The 19,051-nt window shown below is 42.9% G+C and overlaps 2 protein-coding genes across 2 annotated transcripts in view; both read right to left on the bottom strand.

The window, feature by feature from the left end:
* The window catches only part of idh3a (isocitrate dehydrogenase (NAD(+)) 3 catalytic subunit alpha), an 18,177-nt gene extending 7,490 nt beyond the window's left edge, over nt 1-10,687 (bottom strand). Inside the window, exons 1-5 of the mRNA XM_063197748.1 lie at nt 10,572-10,687; nt 7,866-7,928; nt 3,880-3,963; nt 2,445-2,559; nt 1,733-1,920 (exon numbers count right to left, since the gene is read on the bottom strand). Coding sequence (XP_063053818.1) covers nt 1,733-1,920; nt 2,445-2,559; nt 3,880-3,963; nt 7,866-7,928; nt 10,572-10,598 — 477 coding nt within the window. The 5' untranslated portion in view covers nt 10,599-10,687. The remainder of the gene's footprint in view (nt 1-1,732; nt 1,921-2,444; nt 2,560-3,879; nt 3,964-7,865; nt 7,929-10,571) is intronic.
* A 759-nt stretch (nt 10,688-11,446) lies between these two features.
* Nucleotides 11,447-18,412, bottom strand: lrrc61 (leucine rich repeat containing 61). The gene is made up of 9 exons (XM_063196283.1): nt 17,956-18,412; nt 16,759-16,854; nt 16,358-16,504; nt 15,757-15,817; nt 14,452-14,537; nt 14,240-14,305; nt 14,050-14,118; nt 13,525-13,650; nt 11,447-13,333 (listed from the first exon to the last, which is right to left on the bottom strand). Exons 1-9 carry the CDS (start codon nt 17,978-17,980, stop codon nt 13,227-13,229), a joined length of 783 nt encoding a protein of 260 aa, XP_063052353.1. The 5' UTR covers nt 17,981-18,412; the 3' UTR covers nt 11,447-13,226.
* Nucleotides 18,413-19,051: the final 639 nt, after the last annotated feature.

Below are 19,051 nucleotides of genomic sequence, written 5' to 3' on the forward strand. Positions count from 1 at the left end.
TCAGTAGCCGGTTAAGAGTTTTTCCAATTTTCGCCATCCCTAACACTGACCGGTCTGAACACCACCACAGACGATCAGAGAGGAGAAGGGCTGATGGGACATCTAAACTAGTGAACAGAAGCTTCAATCTACCTACGTACCTAGCAGGACACAGACAGAACCAACATGCCGTGACGCGAGCTTGCGCCCCCCCAACGCCTGCTCGCACTTGCACTGCGCAAGAAAGACACTTAGATGCACACGAGCAAACAGGTGCCCTGGTAAGCTGATCATGGGGGGGCTTGCCCTCAGACACTTTTCATGGAGGGTTTGCGGGAGGGGGGGTGGCAAACCAAAATGACTGAAGTTGCTGAGGAGGGGGGGATGAACATTTTAACATGTTATTCTCCATTGGGATTGAAGTGGGACAAAAATATAAGACAGATGTTAACCAACATTTGCGTGTCCCCGCATGCTTTCTCCATTAACATAAGGGGGCTCAAACACTGTTCATGGAGGGTTTGCGGAGGGTGGCTAAGGAGGTGGGGGATGGGATGGGAGGGGAAGGGAAGGGAAGGGGGCTGTTACAGGGCACGTCAGAAGTACAGGATATAAATCTGGGCCCACGTGTGAGGTTACACAACATGGAACGCGCTCTTGGAAGGGACACATGCACTGCTTAGCTGACGTCAAGTGTATCGTTCCTTCGCGAGGGGGGCATATTATGTCAGCAGTGTAAGCGCAAGTGGCGAGAACGTCAGTCATATCACATATACACGCACATTTACATTCAGAGTAGGGCTGCGCAATTAATTGAAATTAAGCGAAAATGACAGTTTTGGTCGTGACAATTAAAAACCGTGGCAGCAACGATTTAATCGTCATTGCAGCGACGGCAATATAGTGACCTGCCTTCGGAAGTTCTTTAAGGCAGAACATGCTGACAGGCTGGTAGTTCTGGCCAAAAATCTGTAGGCCCACCTAAGCTTTGCTCATTCCTTATACAATACATTCTTGGCTATATATTGTTATGGGATTTTAAATAACGTTCTTCACAAAGTCCAGGTGTGAATTGCCGTTAAATAATCATGAATAATAATTGTGATTTCAATTTTGATCCAAATCATTGTGATTAAAATTTTGCCTCAGCCTCCCAAAAGAAATAAAACAAACAACAAACAAAAAAAAGGAAGAATGTATTCACCCACTGATGCTGATATTAGGACAACTGTTATCCAATTATAATTTGCTTGATAATATGTTCCGCGATAACCGAAATGTCTGTGCAGGCAACGACAAGGTTTGACAGGCAACGACTCTTCATGGATCCCATGATATTAGCAATAAAACAAAATTACCGAAAATAAACAAATAAATTAAGCCTGATTGTGAAGAAAGGTTGTTGGCGTAGCATTTGTTAATCCATGCTGTATAATCCATGCACTGTATCTATGCCCAGGGCTCTAAATTAACACCAGTCAACCGGCCAAATGCTGGTGAAATGTTATTTTGGCTGGTAGGAAAGACCAACTTCCTAGCCACTTTGACCCATTAGAGAGTGTGTTTGGCTAGTAAGATTAACATACTAGCCAGTTTGGTGGATGATAGAAAAAACTTAAGTTAGAGCCCTGTTTATGCCCATGTGTTATGAATGTGTATGTGTATGTACCACGTGCTCGATGCCACTGTACTCCCCCTCTGTATTTATGCCCATGTGTTGTGAATGTGTATGTGTATATGTATGTGTACGTACCACGTGCTCGATGCCACTGTACTCGCCCTCTGTGTTCTCTCGGATGGTGACCAGGTTGACGTCGGTGTAGGGCGTCTTGTAGCCCTCGATGGAGACGCAGGGCCGCACGTTGGCGTAGAGGTCAAAGGTCTTTCGTAGCAGCAGGTTCATGGAGGGATGGCCAGCGGCGATCGGAGTCTTCAGGGGTCCTGACACACACACACACACACACACACACACACACACACACACACACACACACACACACACACACACACACACACACACACACACACACACACACACACACACACGTCAAAAGCTGTATATTGCAGCCGAAAAATTACAAAAGACGTTTTTCCTTTATACTTGGACACAAATCCAGCAACATTGTGGCTTAACAAATATGCAAATCCACATATGCAAATCTAAAAGTCAAATGATTCACAAACAGACCACACAGACACAGAAAAACGTCAATCTGAATCATCAACACAGAGCAGAAGTTAGGTCCGTGGAAGTTGTTCCTCACAGATAGCCTTATGAGTAATTTGTAGTCCACAATGCGAGTCATCTTTCAAAAAAAGCATCGCCCGACTGCCTTGTTACTATTCCGTTTCATCTCATCTTCATCTCATGACATTTAAGGAAATGTAAAGAGACTATTTTTTGTCGACTTCATCATAAAATTATAAATAAAAAATATTAGAAATAATTAAAAAGCCTTAAATACCCTTTAGTCCGATTAAGCTCTTGTCCATGGACTCCTTGGCCTCTGGCGGGATCATCCACTTCCCTCCTGGTCCCTTGATGGCAGTAACGTTCCTCTCCTCCCACTGGATAGGGGCCTATGGATGGGGCAGCACAGCCATACATTACATTATTACATTCAGGGCTCTAAATTAACACCAGCCAACTGGCCAAATGCTGGTGAAATCCCAGTTTGGCTGGTAGAAAAGACCAACTTACTAGCCAGTTTGACCCATTAGTGAGTGTGTGTTTGTGTAGTAAGATTTACATCTGCAAGCCGTTTTGGCTGGTGGTGGAAAAAGTTAATTTAGGGCCCTGATTACATTCCTTACATTTAGCAGACACTTGTATTCAGAGCAGCTTACAGTTATTTAGGTACAGGACTTTTGTTTCATAAACAACAACCCCCCCATGTGAAAATTCTCCCTCAGCGAGGGCTGTGTGTGCATGTGTACTGATAAGACGAAGGGCAAAGGTGGCCAACTTTTTCCCCCCTGAGAACAACAGAATAAAGGTGTGCTGGGTTACATGGTGGGGGTGGGTGGTGCATGCAAGTGGTGTATAGGAGGAATAGGGGTGGATGGGTGTGTATACTACACACACATAATATATTATATATACACATCACACATTATGCACTGTATCTGTATGTCTCAGACATACTCAGGAACGGCCCTCCGGGTACTTTGCTCGTAAATGTGCGTTACGCCCCTTTATGGGTGAAAACAAACCGAATGTCTCATCAACTTACATGCTACATCGGCTTGTCTAAATGAACACAGTCCATGCTTCAGCCACGACTGTTTGGCTCTAATATCTGAACAGCCGGCAACACAACACGTTTTCGGCATGTTGCGCGTGAAGAACGCTAGTCTACAGGTCCGTATCTTTCGTTTATTAAACCCCAACATCACCAACTGACTTGCATGGGTTGTTTCCCCCCACAAATGGGCGTAACGCACATGGAAAACGTCACACCGTTCATGAGTATAGGTTTTCTTTGAAGGTATCGATTGTTGGGTGTGAAAATGATTAACTCTATAGGGCTAATGAAGACTTAACTTATCTAACCTAAATGGAAGCCTCAATTCACAGTTCCAAAAAGCAGCGTCTCTTTTCTGACTCTTAGCTTAACGGGCAGGTTCAGTCCCGCTCAGGTGGTTCAGCCAGGTGCAAGATGGGACTTAACACCAGAGAAAATATGAAAAGAAAAACACCAGAGAAAAACTACTGTATGAACTCTGAATCACCATAACTGGGTTGTAAGAGCAGTCTGGAGTGGGGCGTGTTTGTAAACAAAGTCTGTCCATGTGGAGAAGTCTGTGCGTGAAAGAGAGAGAGAGAGAGAGAGAGAGAGAGAGAGAGAGAGAGAGAGAGAGAGAGAGAGAGAATATAAAAATGTGTTATCAGATACTTACTTTAGCAGCTTCGAATATCTTGACTACAGCTGATGAGATTTCTGGTCCGATGCCATCCCCAGGGATTAGTGTAACCGTTTGCAGCTGTGGGAAGCCAAACAGAGCAACACAGCTGAACCAACACCATATAATACGTAAGGGTTAACGTTCGGCGAGAAGGTCGCTACCGTGGAATAGCAGCACGACAGAGAGAATCTTTAGACCCCGACGCGGAGCGGAGGGGTCTTGTTCTCTCTGAAGTGCTGCTATTCCACAAAGCGACCGACTCGCCGAAAGTTAACCCGCTTATTATATGGATATACTTAAATGACTCACACATGGCGGGGACATTTCTTTAGGCCTATTTAATGTTAAGATTGTTGCTGCGCAAAACAAAACAGTGCCGTTGTGGAACACCGCTAGGCAACAGCTAGGTAGCCAGGACAACAGGTGTTGTCTATCACAGCAGCTGATTAGAGTCTTGTTGAAAAGTCGCTTTAGCAGTGAAAAGTCTTGTTGCCATTGACAGCGGTCTGTTATAGACCAACCCGTCCGTTATCGAAAAATAACAGACGTGCGAACGTTGGGGAGCCCCGTTGAAATGAATGGAGCATTCGACCGATGACGTCACAACCATATAATACAATACAATAAGGGAGCCTCTCACTCTGTAGTCTCTACACCAGTGCCCACTGCTGGCACCAGGCCAGCTATTACACTCAGTGGTGTAGTGGGGACTTTTAAAGTGGGGGTACGCCATTTTTAACGTCGTCAAATAATTAGATCACGTCAACCCCCACAACTGTCCTTAATCTACCGTCATTGCTTCTCAGTTTTCATCTGTTTGGTCAATCACCTGCAATACTGCTATGTGCTCATTCCTTTTTGTATAAAAATATGGGCAGAAGATTTTTTTTAAATCTCACTTCAGGAGAAGTGGGTGGACTGCGTACTCCGCGCCCACTACACCCCTGATTACACTACACGCCCAGCTCAACAACATTACAATAACATTTGTATTCATTTATAACATTTGTATTCATTCATGCATTCATGCTAGACTGTGCAGGGTCATTTTGAAAACAATCTTTTATCAGGGCAAGGCAAAGCAAGTTTACATGGAACAAGTCCAAAAAGGAGAAAATTGTTGTGCTTTGTAAACGAGCTGGCAAAGGAAATGTAATATTTCAGCGAGAGAAAATGCACGAGAACTTCTTCATAAAATGACTGAAATACAAGTATAAATGATACATATTTAAAGTAACAAGTAAAAAACTAATTTGGAATTGATGTGGCATCTGGTGCAAACGATTGAAAGAGGAACAGAGGAAAGGGAAAACTCAATTTTCACCTGCCATGCCTTGTGTTTTTTATTTTTATTCTATTTCATGTTATTTTATTTTACATTATTTTTTTTATCTTACTTTACTACAGCACATTGAATTGCATTCATGTATGAAATGCGCTTCACAGTAAAATTGCCTTGCCTGGCCTCAATTATTTCACTGAAGCATAAATTGAGCTTATTTCCAGAAATGGTACAACATTGCTTTAAAGATTCTTCATGAAAGGCCCAGCTACGTATGACCCTGTGGCAGTGTGTTCTAGATGGGAGTCAGTAGAAATGCTCCAATTGCCTGCTTTCTGGATGCATGATAACAGACAGTGGTCGGCTGCTGCTGATGCAGCTGTATTATGCATAAAGGTCAATCATATTTCAGAGATTCAGGTAAAATCAGTGAGTGAGCAGCTTTTATCCACAGTTCAGATGCGAATTCTGACCATGAATAAGCCCTCAACGCCTTTATAAACACAGACAATGATGCACTTAAAACTAGTAATTTAAATACACAATTTACCTGATGAAGGTTTAAGACCAAAACATTGTGAATACAGCTACTGTAAAATGGGCAGTGTGTCAGAGTTTAGTTTTTTTCAGCTGATGTAAATTAAGTTGAATAAAATCCTTATCTATTAACAATAAAGAGCACATGGTTTTATTTTTGGTCTTTGAAATTCCTCCAATGTTCCTATTCACTTAAACATCACAGTGTTTGTACAGCAGACGATTCCATCCGTGAATAATACAACCAACTTTCTTTTCCATGCAATAATTAACTCATTGCCATTCAATCGCCTTTCTCTCTCGTACACTCACACTAACACAAACACACACCAATGGGCTTTCCGTACTCTTCTCCACTAAAGCACAGCAAGTTACTAAAAAGGGAACAGTGCCCCAAGTCACTAATGACCCGTGTCGAGAGGACAACGCTGCTGTACATCGCCTCCTCTGGTCAGTCAGTATTTACTGTGACTGATCATATTACATTGCATTGCCATACACTTGCCTGACACTTATCCAAAATGACTTGGTTATTTACAGGGTATTGGTTACAGTCCCTGGAGCAATGTGAGGTTAGGTGCCTTGCTCAAGGCCACTTCAGCCAAGCATGGAGGTGTGCGAGCGGTTAGGGTGGGATTCCGACCTGCAGCCTTCTAATCTTAAGGCCACCTCTCTGGCATATGGACACAACCTCTGTGGGGGCCACACTTCCCACAGTCCCTGTTGGTAATCTATGAGGGGCCTCCATAAGCAAACATGACAGAGGCAGAGAGGTTCATACCAGGGGAGCATTCCAAGGAGCCGGCTCGGTAGCAAACCAGGTTAAGTTAACCTTGAGCTTGTGGTAAATCACCTAATAGAAGAGTCCTCATTTTCTTAACAGGGTATTGGTTACAGTCCTTGGAGCAGTGCGGGGTTTGATTAGCCTCGCGAGCCATCCTACGTACTTCCGCTACTGGCCGTGCTTCTCTGTGGAGTGCCTGGAGCAGTAGAATTTTGATCGCAACGCCCCCCCCCCCCAGAAAACAGCCAATAATCGAATACGCCCCCCACGTGGGGGCGAAAGGGGGAGGACGCTCGTGACAATGACGTACACATCTGCGCCAGAGCCATTGGTCTGCGCTATGTTGTTGTTGAGTAACTGCCAGCGATTGGGTGAGAGGTGTCCAATGATTTCAAACCATAACTGAGTGCAAACTTCCTGCTTCCTACAATCGCTTCAGAGCAAACAAATGCCAGACCATAAATACGAAATGAAATGGTAGTATTATGGGATGGTCAGGACCAGGCTAGGGTTTGATGCCTTGTTCAAGGGCACCTCAGCCATGCAGTGAGATAGAGTGGAAGCGTGGGATTCAAACCTGCAACCCCCTGATCTAAAGTCCATGTCCTTAACCACTAGCCCACGGCTGCCCCCACCCGCTGTGCTACTTGGTGATTGCAAGTACCGGTAGTCATAGTCACTTAGCCAGGTCGCCCCCTCCTAGTGACCTTCGGCGTTGCAACTAGTCAGGTCAAGAGCAATGCAAGTTCTTTCTGGGTTCCCGCAAATACGGGAACTCCTTTGACTTTGTCGGGAAGCAAACAACCATAAGCAAACCAAGGGAGGTGGGTCAACCATGCCGTTTGGAAAATGTTAATTGCTCTTGGTCAGACCAAGTCTCGAAGAGATATGAGCGTCGATGATAATCAGGCTAATAAAAAAGGCCCAAAAAGGCCCAAAAAACGATAATTTTGAGGTTTTAGTACGATAATTCAGCATTTTCCATCTGGCAACAGTGGCTGGATATGGCAGGTCCTGTCTGCGCAGCCACCGCACTTTCTACCTGCACTAAACACACACACACACACACACTGCTGCTGCTGGTGTACTTGATAGACCTATTTTAATATTTATTTTTCTTCAAAATGCTACTATTACTATGTCAGAACGCTATAAAGGACTTTTAGAAAAAGCACAACAAATACCTCCTCTTAATGTATGTTCTCTACAAGTCTTCTGTTGTCCAGTCTTGCACTTTAAATGTCTGTATGAGCACTGTCTATGTCCATACTGTCGTATGTCCATGTATGAGTACTACCTATGTCTATACTGTCTATGTCCTTACCTAGATTAGTCTATGTCTGAGTTTTTTCAATTTTCGCCATCCCTAAGACTCACCCCTCTGGTGAAATTCCTGGGCTGAGGGGTCTGGGTCCTCACCGCCCCCATCACACGGGACACCTGCGGGAAGAGGAACACGGATAGAAGAAAACAGGTGAGCAGGAACACATAGGTCCTTCAACAGGCCCACAAATAAAGAAACAAATACACACAACACACACACACACACACACACAGATTGGCTGACCAAGATATAAACAGGACAGGTGCCAAGTAGGACTAGTGCCAGAGCAAGTGCCAGTTTAACAGGCCCACTGACAGGAGAGGGGAACAAACGGGTCAGCTGCCCCAAAGCCCAGGGAAAGCGGGAGCCCAGATTCGGGACCCTATAACATTGAATGTAGCGAGAAGGGGGGGGGAATTTTCAGACGATTCTGTCCCGGGCACGGTCAAGGCTGTCCGCAGCCCTGCCTGTCAGTTCCAGAGAATGACCATCTGACCTTAAGAACAGAATAGCACACCCCCTCGAAAGCGCGCGCACACAGATACAAGAATGAGCAGCCATGTTTATTGTCCTGCTGTGACCCCTGCTGTGAGTCACCTGGGTGACCTATCATTGGTTCTGGCCCGTCTACGGCTTAAGCAGATCACAGTCATGCACAGCAGCGCCTGGGGAAGTGTTAATCTTATTTCACCCAGAGGAAGAGGTAGGCCTAATACAATGTAGTGGGCCGATCAATGTTACAAGCCACTTGCGCTTTTAACATTGAGGTGAGAAACACAGTGAGAAGAAGAAGCATAAGCGTACATCACAGAAGTATTCAAGCAGAGTTAATATAGGACTGAAATTAGGTGACACTCGTGATGGTGGTGAGGTAAACAAAGGGTGACATTTTGATGTCTCCCAGTCATACACATACAACACATGTCAACATTGGAGTTTGGGAAAGGAGACACAGGGGTTGAGCAGGGAGAGGGGGTCAGTTAGCTCTACACACTTCACACATGCATGCATGTCGCCATGCAGTCAAACAGGGATTAATTCTTTTTAATTCTGGAGAATGTGGTTTGGCTCAAGAGACTATATTGAATAAAGTATAAGAGTGAAGGATGAGTTCTTATCGCCAATGTGTTTGATGCTGAGAAAGTAACTATTTAATCCCTGGTTGACAAATGATGGTCTCAAAGATCCATTCCATGACGTCATTGCCAGTTGCATTCCAGCATGAGCAGCCCAAATGTGTGTTTGAGGAAAAACTGTGGGAGTACAGACCTCAACACTACAATTATATTGTGGATAGTCCTTCTCATTTGACTACCACTCAATTTGTGTCTGGCATTGTTTCTGGGAATCTTTGAGACCATGATCAAGGGTTAGCAGATCTGTGAAGGACATTTTGACTCCTACACATAAACAGGAGAAAGAAATCAAACTCAACGTAAGTAAATTACAGTACACTACGCTATTTGGGATGAGTTGTTAGAAGTTGCATTTAGAAAAGATCCGACAACCTGGAAACAACGTTGTTGTTTTCAAACATGCCAGGGGGAGTGGGTAAACTAGCAGACTTGTCACTCCATGGTTACCACCACCACCAGAGTGAACCTGGTGGGAAAGCAGTCGTCACTAGGAAATGTGCATCATTCGCCAGACTGCACAAAACCCACATCCCCTCTTATGTCGTTCAATGACAACAAAACAGCATCCATGATATTGCAAAGGGATGCGCCGTAGAGAGCGATTCACGAAACCTTGCATCTGCAGAAGGTCGACTAACCGGGATGTATGCATTTGAAGTAAAGCTGTTAGTGACCTTGGTCTGAAACTCTATTCAGAGGATGATTACCTGAGGAACCATCATCCGAACAAGTATTCCCTTGTTTCTTCAATAGGGTGTCTCATTTATTCATTGACAAATGAACAAATTAAACAAAATGTCCACCTCAGATTTGCCAGTAAAGCTTGATCAGTTAGCTAGCTAGTGAGCTGCGAGTCACCAAGCCTGCTAGCAAGCTAACTAGCTAGCTGGCTGGCTGGCTGGCTAACTTGTCCACACATTCTACCGCTCTACCGGGTGATGGCAATTTGCCAAAAGTAATGGACAACTGAGCTTACTTCATTTGTTTTACTCTTGTCTGTTATCCACAAACCGTATTTTTCCAGAAGATTTATTATCTGCGAAAATGGTAAGCACATGTGTGTTGGCACAACGTTAGGCAGCATTGCTAAATGTCAACGAAGTTATTCAGCTGTCAGCTAACGTCCTAGAAGCTGGATTCTTTACATGCTGATGCTTGTGGGGTTAGTCTGCTAGCCAGCTAGCTCTAGCACTGGGGCTTTACTGAGCGGCATGTCATTGCTCCCCTTTCCGCATGCTAACGTATCATACAAAAATTAGCTAGCAAGCTAAAGCGGCCACGGAATCCCCACCATCACATCCCATTTTCATGAACAACCAATGGTCAAAACGTGGGCGATCAAACCTTGATATGATATGCATGACCCAGGAACACCGAGGTAAGGATGTGTCCCTCAATACATCGGCTTAATTATGGACCAACATCGATGAGCTACTGTACATGTTCTGTCAGATCGGATGTGAAGGGCATGAAACAAGAGGCCTCCAACCCATCATCTCCGAAGTTCAAAGATCTCCACATCTTTACCAGTGGCAGAACAAATCAACTGTTTCAGCTTAACTGCTCAGATTTCAGATGGACATTGTGTCTTTTTCGTTTAATGGTGTACATCCTCTCACTTACCGTTGACCTCCACGCGTTTCCAGCCATCCTCGCAGGTTTAGCTCCACTTCTGGTCTGTGACTGTGGTGGCAGCAGACGCAACTATCCGGTATCCCATCCTCCGAATTGAGCAACCCGGGTTGCCAGAATATTACAAACCCCGTGCTTTAGGGCTTTGCGTGGATACAACAGAAAGTCATAAAGCAATACTTTAACGACTGCAAGTAGTCTCTACACTGAGTGATGGCTCACAAATTAAATGTGATTTCAACTATTTCAACATGCTACAGCACTTCTGAGTGAATCCTACACTTTCCCCTCAGATACGAAAAATGAAACAACTGAAAATTGTGAAAAAATAATTACTTACAAATAATAATAAGAACAAAACGTTCTTGTTATTATTTGTTATAATTATAATAATAATTATTAAATAATTATAATAATTGTTATTACTACTATTATTTGAAACGGGGGTAATTCGATCAAACCTGGCAACCGCTCTCACAACCTTGACTGGCAAAGGGAGCACATTCAGTATTCCAAAAACTCGGAAAGTTGTCTTCGCCCCTGCTGGAACGGATGAAGCAGAACACTGGACCGCTAAACATACAACTGAATGTGCTATGAACATTCATTCAATAATCTTCAGCTTCAGAATCTCACAATCAATGAGTGTTTACCAATAGTTCAATGAGTGTGTTTATGTGTAATTAAAAAAAAACAGTGCACAATGTTGTTTATCACTCAATTTTGCAAGTATATTTATATATTAATATATTAGTCTGTCATTATTCTATTATTTATTATTACAACAAAACCGTTGCATTTTTTATTTCTCTGCCGACTGTGCCAGTACAAGAAAGCATGTGACAAATAAAAGCTTGAATCTTGAATCAGATGCATGACATAGAAAATCTTTATTCAATGTAGCGTTACATGAAATGCCAAATGGCTTGGGTCCAATCGACAAATATTTTATAAAATCGAAATAGTTGAAGTAAGACAAGAAGTACTTGTCACTACACAAAGTATAACGAGATGTCATTTGGAAAAGCCAACAGATGCATAAGAAGCTGAAGGTAAGGATTAAAAAAATAGAAAATAAAATAGCCGTCACACAGGGTAGCCCAAACTTGCTTTGGCTGACTGAAACGGCACTACATTTACATTTACACTACATTCATGGTTTTCATATCCCTACAGGAATGTTTTCCATGCAAGAGAGTTGGAGAGGTAACCTTCAACTGTCTCATGTGCATGGAAAACAGTGTGCCCTTTCTGTCACAAGGTGGCAATGTGCACACACAAGTGAATTTCAGGGCATAAGTGGATACGATTTTGTTAGAGATGCTAGTACAAAAGAAACAGTCACTACCCCAAATACATCTCTTTATGCAGCCTTTGCTAAGGTAATGTCATAAAACATGTAGTCATTTGTATAATACAGTCAACTTAAACTTGGGAAACTCACACAAAACGTATAGATGAAGCAAACTGCAATAGCTGTCAACATTCTGTTCGTTTCGTGCCAGTTGCATTTTTGCCCTCATAGAGACTTCTGAAAGAGACTCGAAGGCAAGACTTTGATATGTCGTTAAATACAATATTAAATGGCTTGCTAGAACAAAAAACAAGTAAAGCATGTCAGTTTTCCCAGCAGACACAAAACATACCCTGTAGCCAAGGCCAAACAACCAGGCCATAATAGCAATAATAATGTTCATAGTAGCAGTGCATAATGGCATAACGCAAACATCCAAACTTAAACACACATTTGTTTCAAAATGTTTATGGAGTTTATGTTCAAGAAAACTCCTTTTTCATCCATGTAGCAGCAGTAATTAAAGCATTGTGTTCTGTACAGTATTGTGCTATGAGCGCAAAGGACTTTGAGGCAGGCGTCCTGAGATGACTTGATGAACAGGGTGGGTTAATGGAGAAAAACAGCTCTAGATTTTCACCATGGTCGAAACACGTCTGAAGCATCGGAAAGGTAAATTCTTCAAAAAACACACCAACACGTAAAGCAGAGAGGGACAAACTGGACTGAGAAAGTACAAGTCCTGTCGTTTGTTTTCCCCCTTCAGCTTGTGCTTTCAATACAGGTGATTCCAGTAATTTGATCAACTACAGTATGTGAAAACTCAACAGGTAGGCAGGACTTTCACTCTCTGAAGCCTGGACGTCTGCTTCTGATGGAAGGTTAAGGACATACAGTATGTCTACCACATGGGTCTTGCAGTCCGAACAGCCTGACCTTGCCATCCTTAAGCCTCCACTCAATTCTCGTTTCCCTCTCCGTAACTCACTTCATGTCTGGGTGTGATATTCTGGACAGAGATTACATGGGTTTCCTGCTAACTTGGCCATTCAGAGGGACGAGGGACAGGGGTGAACAATGACGCATTACATACGGGCAGTATGTAAGCAGGGGTTAGTAATTGGCTAAAATCAAATCCAAACCTCTCCCGCCTGTAACTGGTGCAGAATTTGTCCGTGCCACTCCCTCTGTAGTAGGAAACTAATGCAAGTCTATGGTAAAACCAGGCTGGTACAAACTCTTTTTTATAAAGCTATGTTTCTCTATTATGACAATGGTCCATCATGTGATGTAAATGAGCAGATGACTTCAGATATATGAATCATGTTGTTATATGAGGAGATTCGCTTGTGTCAAACAGCGTACTGCTTTGGTTGGTTCTTCCCACATAAGCTTCTCTCCGTCTGAGAGATGGCCACAGCAGCTCTGTTGTTCAGCTGCCTACATTCATGGAGAACATCTGTTCACACACACACACACACACACACACACACACACACACACACACACACACACACACAAACTACTTAGTAAAGCATTCATTATCTATTAATAACTCCACAGTAACCATATACTTCAGACATGAAAAAAAGCAGGTAGTAATTTGAAAGGACATGCTTTCAGGTAGTAATTTGAAAGGACATGCTTTACCATTAAACTGTTTGTAGGCTTCGTCAACTATAGCGTTGTTCGAGCGCTTTATCTCCCAGTAGCCGTCTTCCACCCAAGGCTTGCAGTCAAGCATCTCAGGCAGCTGTCCATTTTTATACATACCAGCTGTTAAACAATGACGAGGAAGAGAGAGTGAGTATACTATGTAGTCATGACAACAGGACATTCTGATTATCCAAACAAACTCAGGTTCACTGCTTACACAATAGTCATAGCATGCCCAGTTGTGTTTCCATCCGCCCGCCCAATCAATTTTGTTTGGAATAAAGTCTGCTGGATGCCCTCGCACTAATCTATTTTATGGTTCACTTGTTCAATTACACTGAGATGCTCGCAGGAGGGAAGGGGGTGCAATTAAAATGCTTGATCAGTTTGTAAACACATGCAAAACATTTAAACAGTCGTTTCCCATGATGAACAATGCGGAAGTTCATTCATTGACCGACCTCATGCCTTTAAAATGCTGTTGAAGTGAAGAGGCAATAAACACAAATAGTCACTTACCTTTTATGGTGTCGTCGATATCTTTGCATAGTTGGTATAAGTCACTTCCCCGCCCAACCACTCGCTCACCTTAAAGGTTTACATAACACATGACAGTAATCAATCAACTTAAATAAATCCATTACATTCAAACCCAATAAATTATTCTTAAAGTGTAAAATGGAGAGCAATGCCATATTTGTGGACTCACCATCAAGGACTTTGATGTTCGGGAACATCTCTAAGAGTATATTCCGATAGGAGGGGTTTTTGCACACTGGATGAAATAATACACATGTCATAACATGGTTCATATGAGATGAAATAATGCACACGTCATAACATGCTTCATATGAGAAATGTTTGGCACGTGCATAACCTGTTTCAAGTTACAAGCGCAAGGGTGATGAGCACGTCTCTTACCTGGGTTGGAGTAGTTGTAGGTGTTGTCCTTAAGTCGAATACTTTCCAGCTTTTTTACAGACTTAAGGCATAGGAGGCTGTCAGGACTGTGGATACCAACAAAATACACAAGTGTGTGAGTGACTTGCCTGATTATCATCGACTTTCAAATCTCGTACCGAGATGTTGACCAAGAAGATAACGAATAACGTTTCCCAAACGGCCTGGTTAATCTGCCTCCCTCGGTTTGCTACTGGTGGAGGCCAGAAAAGGCTGTCTCAATAGAAAGTCTGCTTAAAGGGACAGTTTGGTCAATTTTATCATGCAGTTGTATTGCTCACGCTACCCTTGACTTGTCAGTTCCTGGTGATGCCACATTTTTCGGCTCAGCCCTTTCCGAGATATGAGCAATTCTAATGGGGGCAGCGTTTGTTTACATTTTTAAAAAATGAAACATAGGCCAACTCCAAATATTTTCCCAAAAGGTACTGCTGTTTGCTAGTTGTCTGCTGATGTTTTATAACCTTTTGGATGTTTTTGGGAATAAATAAAAAAAATTTTTTGAAATGTAAACAAAGAGCTGCCCCCATTACAATGACCAGGATCTCGGAAACGGCTGAAGAAGAAGAAAAAAAAATCTCAGGCACTGACAAGTCCAGGGTAGTGTGAGCATTACAACTGCATGTTGAAATTTACCAAACTGTCCCTTTAAACCACATCCTGCCTTGAACACGCCTCTACCCAGGGCCGTTTGAGCTGCTCAAAGTTGATTGCATCCCGACAAAGTGGGTGGAGTTCCCGATTTCTCCGGAGCTTATAGACAATATTTGTATTGCTCCTGGCCTGACTAGAAGCAACGCCGAAGGTGTTGCGTCACTAGGAGGGTGTGGCTCTCCCCCATCCTCCTACATGACTGAGGTAGAGTGAGCATGGCACCGTCCCACCGCACTGCATGGGTGAGGCATAAATGCAATTTCGTTGTGTGCATTGAGCACTGTGTGCTGTGTAGTGCAGTGCCACAATGACAATGGGAGTTGGGAGTTTCACAAATACAGATAGTCAGTGTGAAAACCATATGCACATCCAACATATGCATATTTGGCTTCAATTTAAAAGTGAAATGTTGCACAGGTACCACCATAGGCCTATTACACAATCACACATTAAAAACTTTCATAACTTCAAACATGTTCAAAACATTAGGTTTTGTTTAACCTGATACAACATCGTCATTCACTTTTTAACAGTGCACAGTTTTGTTATCCGATTATTCTCAGCAATACTGACTCACACAATACATACATGTGTGGTGTGTGTAGGCCTTACCTGGGTATAAGGTTTCCAGCCACATTAAGACTCTGTAGGCTTTCACAGCTAGACAAGGGGTCTGAAATGTAACAAGTATTGATTAAAGCCTACACATCTCACACAGATCAATAAACATGACAAAAGAGCCACTTCCTTCTAGGGATGTTAGCCGGTAACCGTTTAACCGATAGTCGACCGGATCAACATTAACCGGTTAACATTTTCTGCCACCGGTTAACCGGTTGTAATAATAATAATAATTATAATAATAATTTCCTCCCAAAAAGCCCCAAAAAATGATAGTTTTTAGGTTTTAGTACGATAATTCAGCATTTTCCATCTGGCAACAGTGGCTGGACATGACAGGTCCTGTCTGCACAGCAAAAAAAAAGGCTTATGTGAAAAATACAATTTAAAAAAATCAGTGCTGTGTATATCAGGCACGCGAACGTTGTATAATTTAAGATTACCGGTTAACCCTCCCTCCTTCCTTCCTTCATCATATTACCAAAAAATATCAAACAATGTGTATGTACTATACACAGTAATAATATTAAGTAACTTGTGCAAAATAAGACCATGTCCCCAGTAGGAGGGAGATGTAGTGTAAAGTGCACACCTATATTGGAAATTCGATTTGCAGACACATTAAGAACCAGGAGAAGTCGAAGGGACGCCAAGGGAGCTAAGTTGCTGATGTTGTTTCCAGACAGATCGAGCCTCTCAAGGTTTATACATTCTCCAATGCATCCCAGATCGCATATTCCTGTGGGGCACACAACGATTTCATCAGACAACCTTGGGCACGGCTGATTCTCTTGAGGCAAAAGCACAGGGCAGGGCACAACGTATTCAAGTAAAGGTGACCTCAGTGAGTCTGCTTTTAAACACTGTCAAAACGCAGCGTTAATTCAACACTTAGAGAGCACTCTGGGACCAAATACTCTCTTGAAGATGTTAAATCGAATCTCCATGTGTTGAAATAACACTGCAAAATGTCCAGTGTACAGGCGAGCTTACCGAGACTTTTCAATTTGAGAAACAGAATGGATTCCACATCGAATTCCCCAGTCCTGGACTTGAGCAGTAATGTGGTGATCTTACTGTAGTCTGGTTCTATGGAGACAGACAGTGATATTGCAGAACAATGGTTAGAAAGAAAGAGCACACAAATCCACAAAGGCACTTGTCCATTCCTATAAGCTCACAACAGCTCGTCGTCCAATGTGTGACTAGTGTCCAGTTGAAAATCCTCTTCCAGACTATCCAATCACAGCTCTCACACACACAACAGTCAGCTTTCACATTATACCACAGCATCATTCTGGCAATGTTTGCTACTAACAACGACTTCATCTGAAAAAAAAATTGTATGCATGTGCCTAACAACGAGTTTTTATGAATGACTGAGTTTTTTCATTACTGAGCTGACCTGGGCTGGGTACATTCAGCTTTGATGAGGGTTGGACATGGTCCACTCCCTGGCTAGTGCTGGACAGAAGGCAGGCATAACAATGATGGGCAAAACGGCCATTTTGACATGAATAACAGTCGTGATGAACAGGGCAACCACTGGGAACTGTTGCATATTTTAATTTAGAAATGCATATCACACTTATCATGTAATATGCAGTATTATAACAATGGATGATGATGAAATCCCCAAGTCAAGTCTTTATGAGCACCGACTTTGCTTAAAGAGTAATGTACAAAGCCCCATTTAAAAGATGAATAAATTAAATAAATGTTTTGTAGGACGTGAAACAAGCTTGCATCTTTTATTCAAGCGCAGACCTGCGAAATTTCGCTGAATAGCAACTGGTGAAAAGGGGGTGTTGTTGCGGCACCAATGTGAGGGTGTTCTTTGACATCGTAACGTCTACATTTTGAAAATCATATGGTTACAAATTCACTGCATATGTACTGTGGCTGGTCTGAAAATTCACGCTATGTTGAGAGTGCAATTAAAGTCTACGCCTAGCAGACATAGACTGAGCTTTAATGCTACGCCTCCATGGCTAACCTAGATTTGTCGTTCTCCTGTTGCAGACAGCTTTCGCTGTGGTTGCTACACCAGCAAGCCTAGAAGGAAGGAGGACGCTTTGTAGTTGACTGGTTAACAGCGCAAAGGATGGACCAGACAGCCCGGTCTATCATCCAGCCTACTGCATTTTAGGTCAGAGCTATGCATAGGTGTCAAGCTTGATTGCGGCTTACCTTGGTTATCTCTCTTTGAGTCCATCCCTCCCAATGTCTAGTCTCAGGCACCGCGAGCAAAATGTTCAAATAGATTGCAGGATCGCCTCTCCATTAAATAACCATCAAAACATTAAATAATCATCCTGCTGAGTCTGCCGGACGGCTGACGTTGTGCGTTCGGCTAACATCCGAGAGGCAGAGGACAGTAGTGCTGTTGAGGTGCTAAACTGGTGCAAGTGTTAGCGAACTCGCTATGATAGCTAACGAGCCAGTGTGGTGTGAACTGCCCCTGCTGTAATTCACAAGTCATAGAGCTCTAGTCCAACAAGAAACCTCGGTAAGCTATAGCGAACGTGTATTCAATGTCCCATTATCTAATAACGAGAAACCCGGCTATCGAGGCAAATAAGGCATGCATCAGTTAATTAACTTTGAGCGTGTTAAAACACCCGGAAATAGTTGTTTACACATTCTCGTTACTAGGATACTGTGGGTCAAGGGGTACTCACTGAAATGTTCCTCTGGGACACGCGCCTCCACGGCCCTTTCCCCCAAGGAAATGTGTGCAATTTGCAAGGCAGACTTACATTATTATGCAAATGCATACGTGTACAATGCACAATGCAAATGCTGATGTTATTTATTTTACACGAATCTGTAGCTTAGCCTACTGTCTTTATTGTAGTTGAGGAATGCTCATGAGTTATGACTCATGAATTGAAGTAGGCGAACTGGGTCTTCGAAGTAGGCAACAACAAAGGGTAATACATATAAATTGGTTGTCGTACTATTTAGTCACATAAGTAAAATGCCTTGTGTTTTGACCACGATAGCTCGAAACTTTTAAACACAAAAAGGTGAAATTAGGTAAGAGTGCGTATAGCCTTGACTTTTCTGCCCCCTAGTGGTTACTAAATAGTTGCTTGAAGTAACAGTCTCAATGTGGCTATTGGCAGTGTGTGGGTGGACAGCAGCCGGTGCTGAAATTAGATCCAGTGAACAACAACGCTATGCTTTTTTGAATGAACCTCACACATGCCTTCAATTTGCAAATGGAAATTTGAAAGTCATTTGTACTGGAAGCTTCTTTATCTCGTCTTCTTCGTTATTTATG

This window comes from Engraulis encrasicolus, chromosome 4, assembly GCF_034702125.1.
Source record: "Engraulis encrasicolus isolate BLACKSEA-1 chromosome 4, IST_EnEncr_1.0, whole genome shotgun sequence".
Lineage (NCBI taxonomy): Eukaryota > Metazoa > Chordata > Actinopteri > Clupeiformes > Engraulidae > Engraulis > Engraulis encrasicolus.

Coding starts and splice junctions, on each gene's coding strand:
- lrrc61 (XM_063196283.1), bottom strand. CDS start 17,980: ATGGACTCAAAGAGAGATAACCAAG. Junction 15,818..16,357: donor AAATCGAATTTCCAATATAG/GTGTGCACTTTA, acceptor GTTACATTTCAG/ACCCCTTGTCTAGCTGTGAA. Junction 14,538..15,756: donor GCTGGAAACCTTATACCCAG/GTAAGGCCTACA, acceptor TGGTATCCACAG/TCCTGACAGCCTCCTATGCC.